Source organism: Chelonoidis abingdonii, chromosome 16, assembly GCF_003597395.2.
Source record: "Chelonoidis abingdonii isolate Lonesome George chromosome 16, CheloAbing_2.0, whole genome shotgun sequence".
Lineage (NCBI taxonomy): Eukaryota > Metazoa > Chordata > Testudines > Testudinidae > Chelonoidis > Chelonoidis abingdonii.
Window position 1 is genome coordinate 18,500,603 of NC_133784.1, and position 19,734 is coordinate 18,520,336.

The window sequence follows — 19,734 nt, forward strand, 5'->3', positions numbered from 1 at the left end:
CAGAGAACAGTTTGGAGGGAAGCAGAGGAAAGTTTGGAGAAGTGCTGCGGTGGGTTAAGAAGACGAAGACCCTAGGTAAAGGGACACCTGGCTTCTGCAGAGGAGGGCAGGAAACCCCCACAAGCTGAAGGGCAGGAGAGGGAAGTAGCCCAGGGGAAGGAACCGCTAGTTCAAGTGGTTGACAGCTATCCCTAGGGCCCCTGGGCTGGGACCTGGAGTAGAGGGCAGGCCCAGGTCCCTCCCTCTAGGACACTAGTGGTGCAGTTAATATCCCAGTTTAGGGGCAAGAACGGTGCCCTGACATCACCATCCCCGCCCTCAAAAAAAAAAGAAAAGAAAGAAAGAAAGCACGAGACCCATCATAGTAGTGCCAGCAATTTGCCACAATTGTCTTATTTTGTTTAGGAGAATCCATCCTCAACATACAGGATTCTGAAGACTATCCACCTTCAAGATCGCCATAATTTTCTATAGTTTCAGAGTTATACGCCAATGATAGTGTTTCAGTCACATTACGTATGTCACAGAGCCACAGTATATCTCCTGTGGCAAAAAGGAAAAAAAAATCTCCATCATCCAGAAACAACCATAGATAACTTTGTGATAAGAACCAGCAGATTACAAAAAGAGGTAATAGATGAAAAAATTGCCTGGTTTGTTTATACAACAAACTCTCCTTTCCGTATGGTTGAGAACCCACACTTCATTAACATGGTTCAGTCATTAAGACCAGGATACAATCCATCCAACAGAGAAGATGGCACAGGCAAATTGCTGGATAAAATGTATGAAAGAGAAATTGGGCAGTGTGCAAAAGGTCTAGAGGGTAAAATTGTTAACCCTGAGTCTTGATGGGTGGAGCAATGTCCACAATGATCCTGTAGTATGGGCTTGTGTGACAACAGAAGAAAGGAATGTCTTCCTTACAGAAGTACCAGAGGGGTAGCCATGTTAGTCTGGATTCTGTTCCTTACAGAAACAACTGATACATCAGGAAATGCACACACAGGAGAATACATACAAGAAGTAGCAGTAAAAGCTATAACAAACTGAAAAAAATAAATAATTCAGATGTCTAGTACATAGCTTGGTCACAGACAATGCTGCAAATGTATCCAAGATGAAAATAAATTATTTAGAAGAGTGAGTGAAGAGAGTCCCAAGCTAATAGCATATGGTTGCAATACTCATTTGATGCACCTCCTAGCCAAAGACTTCCATGTTCCAGAAATAAAGGCTAATGTTGTTGAAATTGAAAAATACTTCCGTAACAACCACTTTGCAGCAGCTGCTCTGAAAAAAGTGGGAGGAACCAAGCAAACTCTGCCACAAGACGTACGATGGAACTCAGTAGTGGACTGCTTTGAGCACTAAATCAAGAACTGGCCTAATCTGATGACAGTGAACAAAATCGTGAAAAAAGAAATAGATGGCACTATCACAGCCAAAGTTCTCAGCATTGGGCTTAAGAGAAATGTTGAACACATGCTGAGTACCCTGAAACCTATTTCTGTAGCCTTGAACAAAATGCAGGGAAATAGCTGTTTTATTGCTGACGCTTCTGAAATTTGGAAGGAACTGAATGAGATCTTTAAAAGCGAAATATGCAATGACAGAGTTAAATTAAAAGTATTACAAAAACGAACGGGACAAGCACTATCTCCAGCTCATTTTCTTGCAAATATTCTCAATACTCGGTACCAGGGTCAAACCTTAACTGCTGAAGAGGAGTTGGTGATGACATAGACATGCAGCAATCATCCCTCCATAATGCCAACTATAATAAACTTCAGAGCTAAGGGTGAACCACTCAAGAAATATATGTTTGCTGATGATGTTTTAAAGAAAGTCACATCAGTGAACTGGTGGAAGTCATTTAAGCATTTGGATTTAGAGAGTGTTGAAGTGATAATCTCACTTTTAACAGCAGTAGCTTCTTCTGCTGGTGTAGAAAGAATATCTTCTTCCTTTGGACTAATTCTTCCAAATTGAGAAATTGTTTGGACCTGAAAAAGCAGGAAGCTGTTTTTCTTTGCCAGATTATGAACAAACAGGGAAGTGAAGGTGAAGAGGACTCAATTAGCTGCAGAAGCCAATATTTTAAGTTTCTCATGTTGACCAGGCTGACACAGTTGATTTTTTTTAAATATTTCATTTAACTATGTTAGTTAAAAACAACAAAGCAAACCTGATTTTAAAAAACTTGAATGTTCAACTTAAATTCAAAAATTCATATGCTTGTTTTGTTAAAATATTATATGTTTGTTGTTGAAGAAAAAAAAATCCAGAATACATAACGTTGTTGTTTTAGTTAAATAAAACAATTTAAATGTCTGTCTCGTGATGTTCTCCTCCTAATACAACATAGCAAGAAAATCCTCCAAATATTTAATGATTAACCTGTTGAACTGGAGATAGTTCACCTCTCAATGACTTCATAAATATCTGCTTCAATTACCTTTGGTAAATGAAATTACCGAACAATCATTGATTTTCTGATATAACTGTAAAACGAATATGAAAAGTTTTCAAAATAAATCACTTTAAAAATGCATAGTGTGTACCTTCTAAAAATGAAACCTACATCTATCCCTGAGTTGTGAAGAATGTGTATTAAGTTATACCAACCAACAAGAATGCACTTTTATGTAGAAATCCATGATTAAATCGAGTCTTCCTGACTAGTGATTTAAATCAATTTGATCCACCTTAGTGATTTGTTAGAATGGAAGAATGGAACCTTGGATTGGATTAAACGTTTATATGGATTCAGATTTTGTAGTACAAGGATTGTTGTATAGGATTAGTCCAAAAGGAGGACTGGAAGCAAATTTATTATTGGTTAAAAAAGAATCCAGGGAAACTGAAGGTATGACATATTAGAAGAGGTCATTAAAAGCGAGAGGGGAATAAAAAATTTTGGAATGATAAGGCTGATGCCTTGGCCAAGACAGCAGCAATGGAGCCTTTGAGAGCTGTGATAGTTACTAGAGTGCAAGCTATAGTGCAGGAGATTAAGCCAGAGAAGAAATGGGGGAACTGGAGTGTAAAGGGGGTACACAGTGAACAAAAAGGCAGGAGAGGTAAAGTGGGTCCCTGAAAAAACCCAAAGGGAAGAAATCATTAATGTCTGCCACTCCATGGCACATCAAGGAATAAAAAACACTTTTTTTAAGGTAAAACAAATCAGAATTTGACCTAGACAACGGGAGGATGTAGAGAGATTTCTTACAAATTGTATAAAATGCATGGCAAACTGCAATAGAACAGCTAGTGCAGGGCCATTATTACATCAGAGAATTGCAGGGCCATGGAATATTGATAAGTTGCTGAAAACTTCCAGGGGAAATCAGTATCTGGTGGTGCTGGTAGATTCCTTTTCCGGATGGGTGAAGGCGATTCATACCCAGAACCATACTGCACAGACTAAGAAACCATGGGAAGTTGTTTTTAGCAAGTATGGAACTCCGGGAGTGATTGATTCGGATAACGGGCAGCATTTTGTGGGGGAAGTAGTTAAAGGTTTATTGAAGGCTTTAGGAACAAAGCAGCAGTTACACATTCCTTACCATCCTCAATCATCAGGATTGGTAGAAAGAATGAATCAAACAATTAGGTAGGCTCTGTGAAAGGTAGAACAAGAGGCAAGTAAAGGATGACAAATTACCATTGGTGTTGGCGGCAATTTGAAGTAGTGACTGGTTAGGTATAGGGTACCAGCCATACCAAATTCTTTATGGAAGGCCTATAGACTGTGGAGCCCTCTACTATGCCCAGGAGAAGGGGAAGTAGTGTCAGTTACCCAGTGGGTTGAAGTGTTACTGACGGAACTTAAGAAAATGGAATTTAGACTAACAGATGCAATTTGAACAAGAGTACTTGTGGCACCTTAGAGACTAACAAATTTATTTCAGTGTGAGCTACAGCTCACTTCTTCAGATGCACAGAATGGAACACCATTCTGCAATCTGGAAAACAAAAGAATATGTGGACTCACAGGCCACTCAGGATACAAAATCGTGGAACGCTGAGGATAAGGTGATGTATCTGAGGCTGACATCAAAAGATTATATTTTGAAATCAAAATGGGTTGGACCATTTTTAATTATGAATAAAATTTCCATTGTAATGCAAATTAATAAGGAAGAAAAGGGGAAATGGGTACACACATCGCAATTAAAGTTATGGCCCAAAGATTAGATGACCTTTTGGTTTGTTTTACATGGTTTGTTTTACAGAGCTAAAAGGGGAATGTCCAACTGCACAGGAGGATATCCCAACCAGATCCTGGATTGAGAATGTGGACACGGTGGTAAAATTTTTGCAATTGGCTTGCTACTTATGCTTGCTTTACTTTGTATTATTTGTCTGGTTGATAGATTGTGCTGTGTGAATTACCTTTTAGGTAGAAGAATACCAGAGCTCAAGCAAAGACAGAAGAGTTTAGCAAAGGCTTAGCAAAGGCGCTTGGGGTAGTATAGTCAGAGGCACTGGAAAATATTCTTCAGAATAATGGCCAAGACCTCAACACAAGAAGAGTGCAAACGTGGAACCAGACAAAAGAAAAGTTTGCAAAGAATGAAGATTGATTTTAAAGTAAAAGTTCTAACACCGTCAGAAATCCCAATGATTAGGGGAAAACGGGAAAGTCGATGGCACCCTGAAGGGTGGGGATATGGTTTCTGGTTTTTATGTTTTGTGAGTATTTGGTAAAATTAAGCTGTTTCAAGAGAATTGATAGGGGAATATACTTTTGGGGATATGGTCAGTATTTTGTGTTTCTTAATCAAACACCAATAAATAAAACCACATCAAAAATCACAGCAGATGAACATCCATATAGAAGGTGGGACCAAACAATCTGGCTGGAGGGATTGCAATTAAATGTGAGTGCACGACATTCAGAGTGTATGCCATATGCCTTGCTTCTATTACTAGCATGGCAACAACAATGGGGAGATGGAGCTAAAAGTAGTAAGAGAAGTATAGGAGAATATCTTGTGAGTGGCATTGGTGCTGGGGACAGTGTTGAATTTGTTTGATATTGAGACATTATGGGGGAAAATGTTAACTTTGGGTGAGATTTTGGGAGCCATACAGATGCATATAATACAAAATTTTGGCATATTATAGGAGCAAGGAATAAGGAATGTAGTGCTCCAATTAAAACAAATACAAGCCTTGGAAATGTATCTAAATGCGAGAAATTAATAACAAAACTGCATTAGCAATATGATGTGTACAGATGCAAGCTTATGGGATACAGTATATAGAGAGGATAGTCAATCTACTGAGTAATGGGCAATGGCCCTTTGAATGGTTCACAGACTCCCATATATGGAAACAACGAATTATAGGATGGAAGAAACATGTTGAGTTTAATCGGAATCAAACCACTCTAAAAGGAGATTGGAAGGGCAGGGTGCTATTACATAATACAGGGGAGCAGAGGAGAAAGAGCACCTATGGCCCGGGTGCTGCCCAAGATTATTAACAGAGAATTATGGCAAATAGAAATAAGTGGAACACATCTGATCCAGGAAGAGGGGGGCTATAAATTGGTGGAACTGACAAAACATTGTGGGGGCAAAATAAATGGGTGTGCCCACAGCTAACTTGGTCCTTAGAGGGATGTTATCTAAACCATTCAAGTGGACAATGTATAATACAGTATTTAGCCCCTAATGGCACAAGTGTGTTTGATTTGGGCAACTGTGTGGTAACCACTGAAAAATATATATTTTAGAGAAATATGACAGAAAAAGGTCCAACTGAGTCACGCAAATTTAATGTAATGGAGGTTATTATTGAAGGGACTTTTTATCGGGGACCCTTATTTTTTAAAAAGGAAATTGTCTGGGAATCAAAAGATGTGGAGTGGTCCTTTGATCTAGGGGTACACTGGGAACGATGGGAGGAATCGGTTGATAAAAGTGAAAGAATAAAGTAATATGCAAAGAATGTCTAAATCTGCCCAGCTAGGAAAGATAAGTATCTTGTTGCATAATGATCACTTATTGGGAAAACAAGGGGAAGAACTGAAAGTCCACCATTGGTACGATGTCTTTAAAGGATGGTCTCCCAGTGCGAGAGCCCTCCTCGCATTGCATCTTATTGTTATATTGTTCATGTTAATGATTCTATTAACCTTTGTCATGGTGTGTTTGTATTGTCAAATAAGAAAACGACAAGGAGTTTTGAATCAGGAAATATACAAAGCTGAGCTGCTTGCAGAATTATAAAAGTGATACAATAATCAATGTAGAATCCCTCTACACCAACATTCCACACAAAGATGGACTACAAGTCATCAGGAACAGTAGCCCTGATAATGTCACAGCAAACCTGGTGGCTGAACTTTGTAACTTTGTTCTCACCCATAACTATTGCACATTTGGGGACAACGTGTACCTTCAAATCAGCGGCACTGCTATGGGTACCCGCATGGCCCCAACATTTTTATGGCTGACTTAGAACAACGCTTCCTCAGCTCTCGCCCCCAACACCCCTACTCTACTTGCGCTACATTGATGACATCTTCACCATCTGGACCCATGGAAAAGAAGCCCTTGAGGAATTCCATCATGATTTCAACAATTTCCAACCCACCATCAACCTCAGCCTGGACAAGTCCACACAAGAGATCCACTTCCTGGACACTACAGTACTAATAAACAATGGCCACATAAACACCACCCTATACCGGAAACCTACTGACTGCTATACTTACCGACATGCCTCCAGCTTTCATCCAGACCACATCACTCGATTCATTGTCTATAGCCAAGCTCTATGATACAATCGCATTTACTCCAACCCCTCAGACAGAGAAAAACACCTACAAAATCTCTATCAAGCATTCTTACAACTACAGTATCCACCTGCTGAAGTGAAGAAACAGATTGACAGAGCCAGAAGAGTACCCAGATGTCACCTACTACAGGACAGGCCCAACAAAGAAAGTAACAGAACGCCACTAGCCGTTACCTACAGCCCCCAACAAAAACCTCTCCAGCGCAACATCAAGGATCTACAACCTATCCTGAAGGACGATCCATCACTGTCACAGATCTTGGGAGACAGGCCAGTCCTTGCTTACAGACAGCCCCCAAACCTGAAGCAAATACTCACCAGCAATCACACAATAAAAACACTAACCCAGGAACCTATCCTTGCAACAAAGCCCATTGCCAACTCTGTCCACATATCAATTCAAGGGACACCATCGTAGGACCTAATCACATCAGCCACACTATCAGAGGCTTGTTTATGTGCACATCTACCAATGTAATATATGCCATCATGTGCCAGCAATGCCCCTCTGCCATGTACATTGGTCAAACCGGACAGTCTCTACGTAAAAGAATAAATGGACACAAATCAGACGTCAAGAATTATAACATTAAAAAACCAGTTGGAGAACACTTCAACCTCCCTGGCCACTCGATTACAGACCTAAAAGTCACAATATTACAATAAAAAAACTTCAAAAACAGATTCCCACGAGAAACTGCTGAATTGGAATTAATTTGCAAATTGGACACCATTAAATTAGGTTTGAATAAAGACTGGGAGTGGATGGGCCATTACACAAAGTAAAGCTATTTCCCCATGCTTACTTCCTGCTACCCAGTTCCTTCTATCTCCTTGCCAAGTGCTGGAAATAGGCCATTTTCATTACCACTACACAGTTATTTTTCTCTCCTGCTGCCAACAGCTCCCCTTAACTGATCACTCTCCTTATAATGTGTATGGTAACACTCATTGTTTCATGTTCCGTGTGTGTGTGTGTGTGTGTGTGTGTGTGTGTATCTTCCTTCTGTATTTTCCACCACATGCATCCGATGAAGCGAGCTGTAGCCCACGAAAGCTTATGCTACAATAAATTTGTTAGTCTCTAAGGTGCCACAAGTACTCCTGTTTTTTTTGCGGATACAGACTAATACGGCTACTACTCTGAAACAATAATCAATGTCATTAATCCTGTATCAAAAGGGGGACTGTTGGGATATATATTAATATATGTTGTAATATGCTATAGGCCATTGAGGCCTAGTATGAATGCTGTGTGCTTGACATGAGTACGTGAGGTACGTGTTGGCAACTGAAGTGAGGATTTCAGGTTATAAGTGGTAAAGGACTGGTTGGTGTTAAAGAAGTCTGTCATGTCCATAAGAGGAAATGGAATGTCTTGGATTATGGTGGCCTGCCTGGAACAGTTTTCCTGGAGATATGGGTGAAAGGCTTAGGAAACAAAGACAAAGAGCTGATGACGAGACAGACTTGTCTATAAATAGTTGCCTGACATTTCTGAAATTGGGAGTCAGACATCATCCAGAGCCCTGATAAAGAAAGTGTACGCAGTGCCAGCTCTCCACACCTTGTGATCGGACTGAATTTTGACTGGACATCAGGATTTCATTCTGATCTTCAGACTCTGATGCAGTATGAAAGCGGCATGAATGTGGAGAGAGTGCAGTTTATATTGTAATCAATAAAAAGTATTTAGAGTATCATATACCAACACTGTGTCCGGTATCTGCCTACTCCCCCATCCCATAGAAAGACCTCTATTGTGAGCCTAACTAATGATTATAAAGAAACATGCAGCTGGCATAAGTATCATATACCCTTTCTATGTAAGGGATAGTAGTCCTCCTAATGCTTCCTTTTCCAAAGAACAAACATTGACAGCAATGAGGCTTTATATGAGGCAACAACATTTAGAAATGGGAAATTTCTGTTAGTGAAGTGAGAATCCAGAGTCACTGGCAGATCACTGAAATTATGGGGACAATTTTCAAAAGCACTTATGTGACTTAGGAGCCCAACTTCCCCTGGATTTGGGTTTCTAACTCACATAAGCACTTTTGAACATTTTAATAAAATCTTAGGATTTAAGATATTTTTTATTACCTGGGAAAGTTTTATGGATACTAATAGTCTCAATTATACATCTCCTTAATAGCTACAAAAGTACATCTACCTTGTTCTTTCAGCTAGGAATTTACATGTACCCATAATTAAAGTCATAAATGTAAATAAGAGCGATCAGGTGTTTCAAAGAGTCCCGCACACCTGCATGTCCTCAGCATTACATCACTCAACTATTTCAAACACTGTCAAATCTGCCTCCAGGAATCTCATGCTTACAATTTTACACAGCCTGCATCAGACACCTTGGTTGAAACACTTTACAAGTAGACATTAACTTGCAAATGATTATTCTCACTTATCTCCCACCTCATCAGAAGAAAATATCTGCTTCCAATTCTGTCAGGCATTCACAGCCAAAAACTATCACCTGTATCACTCAGAATCAGAAATATTCAGCATTCAAATACTTGTTCTGCCACCAGTCACCATCTCATGAAGATCTCACTATGGTACAACCCTTCACACCTATGACATTTCTTTGCAAGTGGAACTAACCTGGGTCAGGAAATCCTTGGCCTCGGGTGGAGGGGGAAAGTGGTGGGGGGGAAGGAATCTAGATGGAAACTGTACCTCCATGAAGGTCTAAGCCAGTGGCCCTCAAAATTTTTTACTGGTGACCCTTTTCACATAGCAAGTCTCTGAGTGTGACCCCCCTTATAAATTAAAAACACTTTTTTATATATTTAACACCATAATAAATGCTGGAGGCAAAGCGGGGTTTCAGGTGGAGGCTGACAGCTCGCAACCCCCTGAGGGGTCCTGACCCCCAGTTTGAGAACCCCGGTAAGCTTTTCCCTTATACATGCTTCCCATTCTATCTCTCCAGTCCCCGGATCACTACAACCATCCACTGATTAGCCGGCAGTGTCACCATTAAAGGACAAGGATGCTAACCTGTCATGAACATGGAAGATGAGGATGCAATCTTAAAGCTCAGAGCATGCAAGACAGTCTGAAATTTGAACTATTTGGCAGCACATGATGTTTCCTGAGAACACAAACCTGACCGTTTCCCATTCCTAAAAACACCAAAGGTGATCTGGTGTTAGAACAACCTTACTTGCTACCTCCTGAGTAAAAAATTTCAGGCTGAAAATCTGAGAAATAAAAGAAGCAATTACCTCAGTGAGATGGGGGTTGGGATTGAATCCACACTGGTTGCAGACCTTGTTGTGACACTGTGTACAAGTGTTGAAGTTTGGCTGATTAGGAGAGGAGGTGAGTTCTGTTGTCTTGCATATAGGACAAAGTGTGCTGCTTGGAAGGGGTGCGATTTGTGGGACAGAGTAAGGCGAGGTAGGGGTGCTGCCTCGATCTGGTGATACAGAGGGAGATCGTCCTGATCTCTGAATTCTGGTGTCCACCTGGAGTGTCCTCCTAGGTCCATCTGTTTGTTGGCTGGCATGACCATTGCTCAGCATCTCTCTTGTGCTTTCATGAGTCTGGGCAGACTGTTTAAGGGATGGGGAAGCTGATCTCTCTCCAACTGGGAGATCCGATTGAGCCGGTCTTCTTGGCGTACTGAAATATCATTAAAAAACAACATGTATGTAAACCAAGTTTTAGAGGATTCAATGATTACATCCAAATCTGAAAATGCAATACATAACAAAAATGGCAAACTTTCATATATCAAGGCCACTGGAGATATAATGAAGCAATCTTAGAGGGTGCTGAATTCCTTCAACTCTGGCAATTTAAGACACTCAGTACCTTGCAGGATGAGAACAAAGTACATTTCAGACACTTTAAACCTTCTCTGTATACTTGGGTTACACACATATAATTGGGTTACATTGTGTGTTCCAGGAAGAATCTTGGGGGTATCACTACATCGTTTCATGGAAAACATCACGAGAAGTACACAGCAGACTGCCAGGAAAGGGCTTAGCACCCTTCAAGCATCAGTTGACGAATTCACAATGCAGCACAGGCTTCAGTTTCCAGGAACACTAATTGCCTGGCCATTCCTGTTGAGCTGATAGTTGGGTGTGTGCTGGCTATCTCCTCACAAATGACTTTTGCAACACCTTATACTAAGAGAAAACAGAAAAACAGAAGTCTATAAAAGAGAAAATGCTGATTGTTCAAAAATAATGGCCCCGGTTGTCTATTGTGCTAGATCCACTTGACAAAGGACAGTGGAAAGGCAGTCAAGCAGCTGGTTATGGCTCCTTGATTCTCAAGCTGCCCCAATATAAATAATAAATTACAGCAGCCAAAGACCTGTTCTCACTTTACACCACCTGGCTACGTTTCCCAAGGGACCACATTCCAGTGGAAAACTGGCAGAGTGCAGGCACGTCCCATCCTGTCCCAGACACATTACCTATGCTGGGTGAGGAGCAGTTGGCATAGGAGCTGGCCAGGCTGCTGTACATCATTTCTGTACAAAATTTCACTTTTATGTTGATGACTTTCTCTTTAAATGCAACATTCTGATCCAATCAGCATCAGATACCGAAAAGGCTTAAAACCACCAAGATTTGTTTGCCAATTAAGTTACATACACATAAAAGACAGTCTTGACTAAGAAAATCAGCACATATCTTAAAGAACTTACTATGGAGGCCTAATAAGAGAAAGACAGAAAAAATCTAAATGTAAGAACCTCCTATTGTTTCAGTTTAACTCTAAAATCAAATATAAAGTTTATCCAGGTAGAAGTGGAATAACCCACAGCAGACATAACTAAGCTAAGAGATCATAAGGATACATGTAAACCATGCTTTCCCAATCTTGGAGAATAGCTTCCTTCAGTCTCACTTGTACCATACTCTCCCTCTTATAATTTGCACTTACTATTGATCTCAGCTGATTTACAGCACTGTAACTAATATAAATGGATTGAGGCCAGATTTACATCAGTGTAAATAAGATCAGAATTTAGCCCAAAGTTTCATCTGTCCACATGTGCTCTCTGTATTATTTAAAAACATTTCAGATTATATTTGGCTCCAACCTTCACACTTTACTATTCGCTTTTGCTTCCTAAACATTTATAACTTTGTTACTTTCTTCCCAATTTTATGAGAAAAAAAACATTAAAATATTTTATATACATTTCTAAAGCAATTGACATGATGCCCACAAACCCTTATCAAATCCTTGAAGGGCTCTCTTCACAAGTTACTTTGCGAACCAGCTCAGAGAGAAAGCCCAGCCTGCAGGGGAGACTGCCATCCACTGGGCATTATTTCCCTAAATCCACCAGCGACAGATGACCCAGGAGCCCCACAAGCAGGGTTTGCAGTTCAGCTCATTGTATAAGTCGTTAGTCTTGAGAGGGAGATTATCATAAAGAGAACAGACGACACTGTGTGTTGGAGTGAGACATGCCCCAGTGAACATGTCCTGATTGTGAGTGCCAGGCATGGTTAGGTGTGGTCACGTGGCTAGAGCAGGGGGCCTGGGAACTAGGACTCTTATTCCAGATTCTGCCAGTATCAATGATTTATATTGCTTTATTAATTTATGAGTACTTCTATTGCACTAAATGGGACTACTCATTCAAAGACTACTCATGTGAGTTACAGTTCAAGCCTCTAAACCTTTATTCCTGTAAGTAGTCCTCAGCCTCACTGAACTATTCAGACAGCTTGAATTTGCAGCAAGCTCCTTGTGATTACACAGTGGCTTAAACATTTGACAGCTTGGGTCTAGCTGGAACCTTTAATATAAAACTGAACATCATCACCAAAAAGCCTAAAAATATATTATTTTAGTGTTAATGTTATAAAACATTGTCATGGGTTCACATACTACTTTTAGAATGCTATTATTTCTTTAGCACCCTCTAGGCATCTTCTGAAGTCTAGCACAAATTAATTGACAACACAATGCATAATTTCTAACAATCTAAATATCAAAATTAATATCCCAAACCAACCTAGTATCTTACATACTATAAAGCAAGTAGCAAAAATTACACTTCGGAACAGTGCATCTTACTGCTTACTGACTTGTCTATGGCTTCAGATGTTTTAATTTAGAGACAATGTTTAAAAATTGCATGCTCTATTTTGCTTGCTTTGTCTCTTTGGATTTCTCAAGTTCCCTTCCACCAGGTTTGTAAAGATTGATGTTTCCAATGGAAATAAGGCATGAATTTTTAACCAGGGCTGACTCTAGGTTTTTTGCCACCCCAAGCAAAAAGATTTTGGCTGCCCCTCCACCCCAGCCCTGGGCTCTCTTTTCCCCACCCACCCCATTCGCACCCCTCCCGCCCCAGCTCTGGGTTCCCCATCAGTGCTGACTCCGGCCGCTGCCTCCTCGCCCTCCAGCCAGTCGCGCACTGGCAGGGGTCAGAGTAAGCAGTGGGGCTCCTGGGCCACGTCTGAGCCCAAGGTCCCTCCAGCCAGGGCTCCTGCCTCCAGGACTGGTTGGGACCCCGGAGGGCAGAGAGCCGGGGACCGCCCGGCAGGGGATTGAGAAGCTGGGGCAGGGTAGCCCCAGAGGGAGCGGGCCCCAGAGAGTGGGACGCAGGCGCCGCATGGTAGCGCCTCGCCCTCTATAGCCCCGCTGCTGCTGCTGCTTCTGGCTGCCATGCCGTAGTCCCTGGGCGGGCTTGGGTCGCTTCACTCACCCCTGGCTGCAGTGCTGGGGGGAGCGCCCTGCAGCACCTCCAGGCAGCTCCGTGTGCCCGTAAGGTGGCCCCCAGCCACAAGTGTCCCCCATCCAGAGGCCTGCCCGGCCCAGCCACAAGGTGTGGGCACTACTCTCCCTGCTCATGAACCGTAGTGGCCCCAGGGCATCCCCGGGCACAACGCACTGCTGCTGCCAGGCTGGCTCTAGATTTTGCTGCCCAATGCCAAAAAAAACAAGAAAAAAGAAAAAGATGGCCGAATGCCGCCCCTGAAAATGTGCTGCCCCAAGCACATGCTTGTTACTAGCGCTAGAGCTGGCCCTGTTTTTAACAGTGAGACTAATTAACTATTTGAAACAATTCCAAGATAAGTGTGGATTCTCCACACGACACATTTTAAATGACTGAATGCTTGAGGAATTATTTTGAGGAAGCTGTATGGCCTGCGTTATATAGGAAGTCAGACTAGAGGATCACAGTGGTCCTTTCCAGCCCTGAAATCTATCAGTATGAATACACTAGAACCTCAGAGTTACAAACATCTCAGAACGGAGGTATTCATAACTCTGAACAAATGTTATGTTGTTCTTTCAAAAGTTCACAACTGAACATTGACTTAATACAGCTTTTCAAATTTACTATGCAGAGAAAACTATTTTTTAAAAAAAGGAAAGCAACATTTATGTTTAACAGAAGTACTGTACTATATTTGCCTTTTTTTTTTTTTTTTTGGTCTCTGCCACTGCCTGATTGTGTAGTTCCATTTCCAAATGAGGTGTGCAGTTAACTGGTCAGTTTGTAACGCTGGTATTCGTAACTGAGGTTCTACTGTACATTGTATTCACCAGCACTAAATTGTTTTGCTAGATCTAACATATTTTCCATGTGTATTCCTGCAGTTTACAAAAATTACTTTCTGTCAAGGCCTTTCTTTTTCAAACTCCCCCTCCAAAAGCTTTGTTAACTTTGAGTTAAGAAACCTAAATATTATCCCTGCTCCCTATAACATGCCCCTTATTTTCCTACCACATTCAGCTTTTAAACACCTACATATATCAACAGTTAATATTTGAACATGTAGGGCAATAGGAAGCATGGAGGAGTAGAGGATTTTTCAAGACAGTGGAGAAGGGGGCAATGTGTGCAGGGTAAAAGGTATAGAGGAATTTGGATTGCATGTTAAAGGAATATGAGAGAAGTTGGTTTGAGCTGGGAGGAGCTTGGATGTATACATCTATGCTGTAGGTGTAACTTCCAGTTCGGGTAACCAATGCTAACTCAATCAGAGCTACTGAAATAAAAATAGAACCATAGCTGCAATGGCGTGAGAAGCAGTATGATCCCACATCTGAAACTCAAGGTATGTACTTCGGTGGCTAGCCCATCCTGTCACTCCCACCATCATGGCAGAGCTAGCACACATGTCTACCCATGCTGGAAATTACACCTCCAACTCTATTCTAGACGTACTCTGACAGTGATCACACTACAAAATAACACCTGAGCTACACTGAAATGACTGGATTAGCAGCTGATGAGTTATAACTTCTTCATCTCTACTGCATTAATCTAACTTGAACATCTGCAGCACTTGAGCTTTTGCCCACCCCTTCCCCCTATTAACCAGCTAGCTCAAGTTTAAAGCAAAACTTAACTTGAAAAAGAGATTTTTGTGTGTGCATGGGAGTCAGATTAGGGGCAAATTTCTGCTAATGGTGCAGTGAAGACAAACCCTGAGAAGAGCGACACTGACAAACACCAGGGACTTCCTCAAAGTGCATCTCCTTCATCATTGCAGAGTGGGGTGGAGTAGAACCCCACATTTTCTTCATGCTCTCCTCACTCCTGACATCAACGCTCCATTCCCATTTATATGGCTGCAGTGCTTAGCACTTCAGTTCTGGGGTGAGGGCAGTGTCTAGGGATGTGGGGAGGCAGAGGGGTGATTAGGGCAATACAGATAGCTGGAAGGTACAATGTGTCTCCTCTGATACCACAGCTCCCCTCCTCCACCTACCTCCCAGGGCCTCAACCTGCTCTCAATTCCCAGGCCCCTGCATCCCACATCACTTCCTTTCCCAAGGGTGGGCAGCCCTTTTAGGGGCAGTCACATAAACAGAGCAGACATGTAGGTAGGGATATGTGGCAAAATAGGTCTGGACAAAAAATAATTAAACAAAACATTACCATCAGAAAACAGAGTTTTGTCAAAATTTAAATTTTCCATTGGAAAATACAGACTTTGGAAGGATTTTCCACTCAGAAAGCGAGGAAAAAAAGCTAATCTAGATTCTTCTGAACCTTTTGTTCAGAAAAAGTTTTGATATTTTGCCCTTTTATCCAGATTCATGTTCATCGGATTCCAAAATATTGGAATTTCCAACAGGCTGGAAAGTGGTTTTTTTTTAATCAGCTTTTGTGGGGAAGCCATAGAGTGGAGGAACAGGACTGTGTTAGTGATCTTCATCTGGAAGGAGACCGGTGCTTCTGCACTGAGGCAGCAGTAGCTGAAGAGCTTTGCAACACTGCTCCACAGCCATCGTGGCAGCAGTGTCATGCAAAGCGCTAAGGCACTTGGCTTTCTGAGGTGACATTACCTGGAAATGTAGGCAGCAGCATTAGGGGAATCCTTCAAGAGACAGAGAGTCGGTGAAAAGAAATTAGGCACTCCATCTCCAGGCCACCCAGACACTCCTGTTAGCCCACAGTCATTCCAAAGCCCTACCTACTGCCCTCAAAGTCTGATTCATTCTGCCACCACCCACACTATAAACATCCCCATTCATCCCTTCCATTGTCCCCCAAAGCCCACCCCTCCATACCCTTTGACACTCAACCAGCCCCCGGGCTCATGGAGGAAGAGCCCAGTTGATGCACAAGGGAAGCAGACTGGCAGCATCAGAGAATAGAAATAGCTGGGAGACCGGAGCAGTTCCATTACCTAATCTTGGTGTAAATCTGAGGGTGGCCTGAATAAGGGTGATAGCTGCATTTTAATTTTAAAATTTCAAAAACACACTGCATCTATGTTATCACTGAGAGAGAGAGAGAAGGAAAGGAGAGAGAGTGGGGGAAGTCAAGAATGAAGAGACTATGATTGCTTAGCTAGAGGAACTCAAAGACATGAGGAAAATAGGGTAAAATTTCAAAAGGAGCATTTTAAAAGGTTTTCTCTTCAACAGTTAGTAAAGATTTTACAGAGAAAATTAAACAGAAAATTTAATTGTTCTCTGAAGAGTTATTGAGCCAAATTTGGAGACTGAATTCAATCATTAAAGTGTGTGAACAGTGATTTTAGTCCTATTTTAGTTCAAATCTCAGTACAAGCTTAACTGTGAACAGCTGCCTATTTGGATTTCTAACCACAACATCCTTTTATATTTTCTGAATTCCAAACAACACAACAACTGGCCAGATTCCAAGTTCTTTTAAATTCATAGATGAGGTCAAGACATTTTAAATCATCAGTTACTTTTAGGGGGGTTTTAAGGAATACATTCAATCCTATTCCCCTCTCCAACATATGCTCTCAAAACATTTCACTCCTATTTTGTTATTTTTAGTAGACAAGATGGCATTGTATATATCACAGTAAGCTTTTACATCAATTATTTCTCTACGTACATGTACTTTATTTAAGTTACCTAACCACCTTTCTCTTTTATGTCACAAATCAGCTACAGTAAGGGAAGCTATATTTGGGGTACATTTACGATGTAATCACTGTCACTGGTGTTCCACAAACTGGTATTGCAATAAATTGAGCAATAAAAGGTTGGAGACCCAGGCACAAACACAGGGGATGCAAACAGGGAGATATTCTTTCTGGCTCACCCCATTCATCAATTATACCCCCATCCTCTCTCCCTGACAGCAGGCTGCACTCTGGCACCCTTCCCTAGTCCTCCACGGAAGGTAGGTTTGTCCTCCTACATTCTCCTAGCTCCCCAACCACAATTAACCCCTCTGCCTTCTCTTCTAGCTTTCCCCAGGGCCTGCGATCCACCCTCGCACCTTGAACACAGAACACCACTTTCCCCACCTTCCCTAGGCCCTTCCCATCCCCACAGACAGGCCACCCATATAGTGGCGAAAGTAAGGCGGTATGGGCTGATACAGAGTACCGGTAAAAAGCGGCCACCGGTACCGGCGTGTACAGTTGACTTTAAAACACTGCCCTTTTGCCCCCACCCCGGGCCATCAACAGGGTGGGGGGAAGGAGCAACTGCCCCAAGGCCAGCGATTTAAAAAGGCCTGGGGCAGTGGCCGGAGCCCTGGGCCCTTTAAATTGCCACTGGAGCCCCAGGCGGCACCAGCCAGGCACCACGGATGGGCTGGCTGGGGGACACAGAGTCCAAGCCCTGCCCCTTCTGCCAAGGACCTGCATCTTCTGGTAAGAGTTCAATTTTACTTACACCCCTGCACCCATCTGACCCGCTCCCTCAGTGTCCCCTGCAGATTGCACCATCATCTTCTCCCCCACTCACTTTATAAGCAGCAGCCCACACCTTTTCCCCTAGTTCTCCCCCCACATCAGTTACACCCTCGCCCTGATTCTCTCTCCCACTGGCACAAAGACTGTAACCCTCCACTCCTAACCTCCACAGCAGGCTTCACCCCATCATCTATCTTACTTCCTACCCTCACCTTAACCTCTCTGAAGACTATGCTGCACAACCCTTGCACTCAGACTGTACTCCCCACCTCTTCCTTAGCCATAATCTGTTCAGGATGCACCTTCTTCCTCCCACACCCTATATGAAGGCCGTACCCCAACCCTCCTCTGCCCGAGTCCCCCTCTCCCTGCAGGCTCCCCCTCCCCGGCCCTGGATCCCCCTCCCCCGCAGGCCGCCCCCCGCCGTCTCACCCCGGGCTGGGCTCGCTCACCTGTCGGCGGACGCTGGGCCCGCTGCCCTCCCGGGGAGCTGTCCGCCAGCGCCTGGTGCTGAAGAAGGCTTGGCAGCTCCGAGCGCCGACGGGTGCCCGGCGGCGGGGCCAGGTGGGAGCCTCCCCTCGGCTCCCCCGCCCTCCAGGCTGGCCTCATTGCCCATAGCAGCGCGGCGGACGGGACGGCGGGTCGGGACACGCTCCCTCAGCGCAGCGCAGCGCCGCCTCCCCCGCCATCAGCCCAGCACCTCCATCACCGCCCGCCCCGCCATGGAGCATGCGCCAGCTCTGAGCGCGCCCGACTGCATCCGTCACAGGGAGCGCCTCGGATACGCGCACGGCCTGGCCAGTGGGAACGTGTGTTAGGTTCAGACCCGCCTATCCTGGGCACTGACTGGCTAATCACAGCTCGAGCCCGCTGCGAGCCAATGGGACGGGAGCACCAGAGAGTCTCGATTCGGCCTCAGCTCCCTCGGACATGCGCACGGGCTGGCCAATGGGAGCCTCTCTGGCCTAGCCACCCCAATCTTGCACATGCTCACCCCGGGAAGTCCTACGCGTCGCTGTGACGCAGCGCTCCGCCAATAGAAGCCCTGCCTGGTTGCCACGCTGTCGTTCTCAGCTTGGCCCATGGGTGCACAAGCCAGTCACATGTTCTTGGCCAGGGGGAGCTTCTGCTCAGACCATCCACCTAGAGTTTGCACGGTACGGTCAACCTTTCCTATGATCTCTATTAACATGCATGAATTAGTCTATGCGTACTATTATACTTAACATTTCTTTGATGTTCACACACAAGTGAATTGGTCTATGGCTTTGGCCTGATCTGGTCTGTCAGCATCACAACAAGCTTGCCAAATTAGATAATTTGTCTGAAATCTACAAGATGAACTTCAATACAGACAGGTACAAAGTCCTTCAGTTAGGAAGGAAAAATCAAATGCACAACCACAAAATGGGGAATAACTGGCTATGTGGTAGTACCAAAAAGGATCTGAGAGTTATAGTGGATCACAAGTTGAATACAAGTCAACAGTGTTGTGCAGTTATGAAAAAGTAATGTCGGGTGTATTAACAGGAGTGTCATATGTAAGACATTGGTGGTACTGTCCAGCTCTACTTGGTACTGGTGAGGTCTCAGCTGGACTACTGTGTCCAGTTTTGGGCGTTACATTTTAGGAAAGATGTGGACAATTTGGAGAGAGTCCAGAGAAGAGCAACAAAAATAAAAAATTTAGAAAACCTGACCTATTAGAAAAGGTTAAAAAAAAACTGGACATATTTAGTCTTGAGAAAAGAAGACTGAGGGGGCACCTGATAACAGT

General features: G+C 43.2%; 1 protein-coding gene across 1 annotated transcript in view; it reads right to left on the reverse strand.

Annotated features, from left to right (window-relative positions):
• Nucleotides 1-18,573, reverse strand: part of BSN (bassoon presynaptic cytomatrix protein) — a 460,947-nt gene extending 442,374 nt beyond the window's left edge. The window contains exons 1-2 of the mRNA XM_075072951.1: nt 18,410-18,573; nt 10,059-10,458 (exon numbers count right to left, since the gene is read on the reverse strand). Coding sequence (XP_074929052.1) covers nt 10,059-10,458; nt 18,410-18,573 — 564 coding nt within the window. The remainder of the gene's footprint in view (nt 1-10,058; nt 10,459-18,409) is intronic.
• Between the last annotated feature and the right edge of the window lie 1,161 nt (nt 18,574-19,734).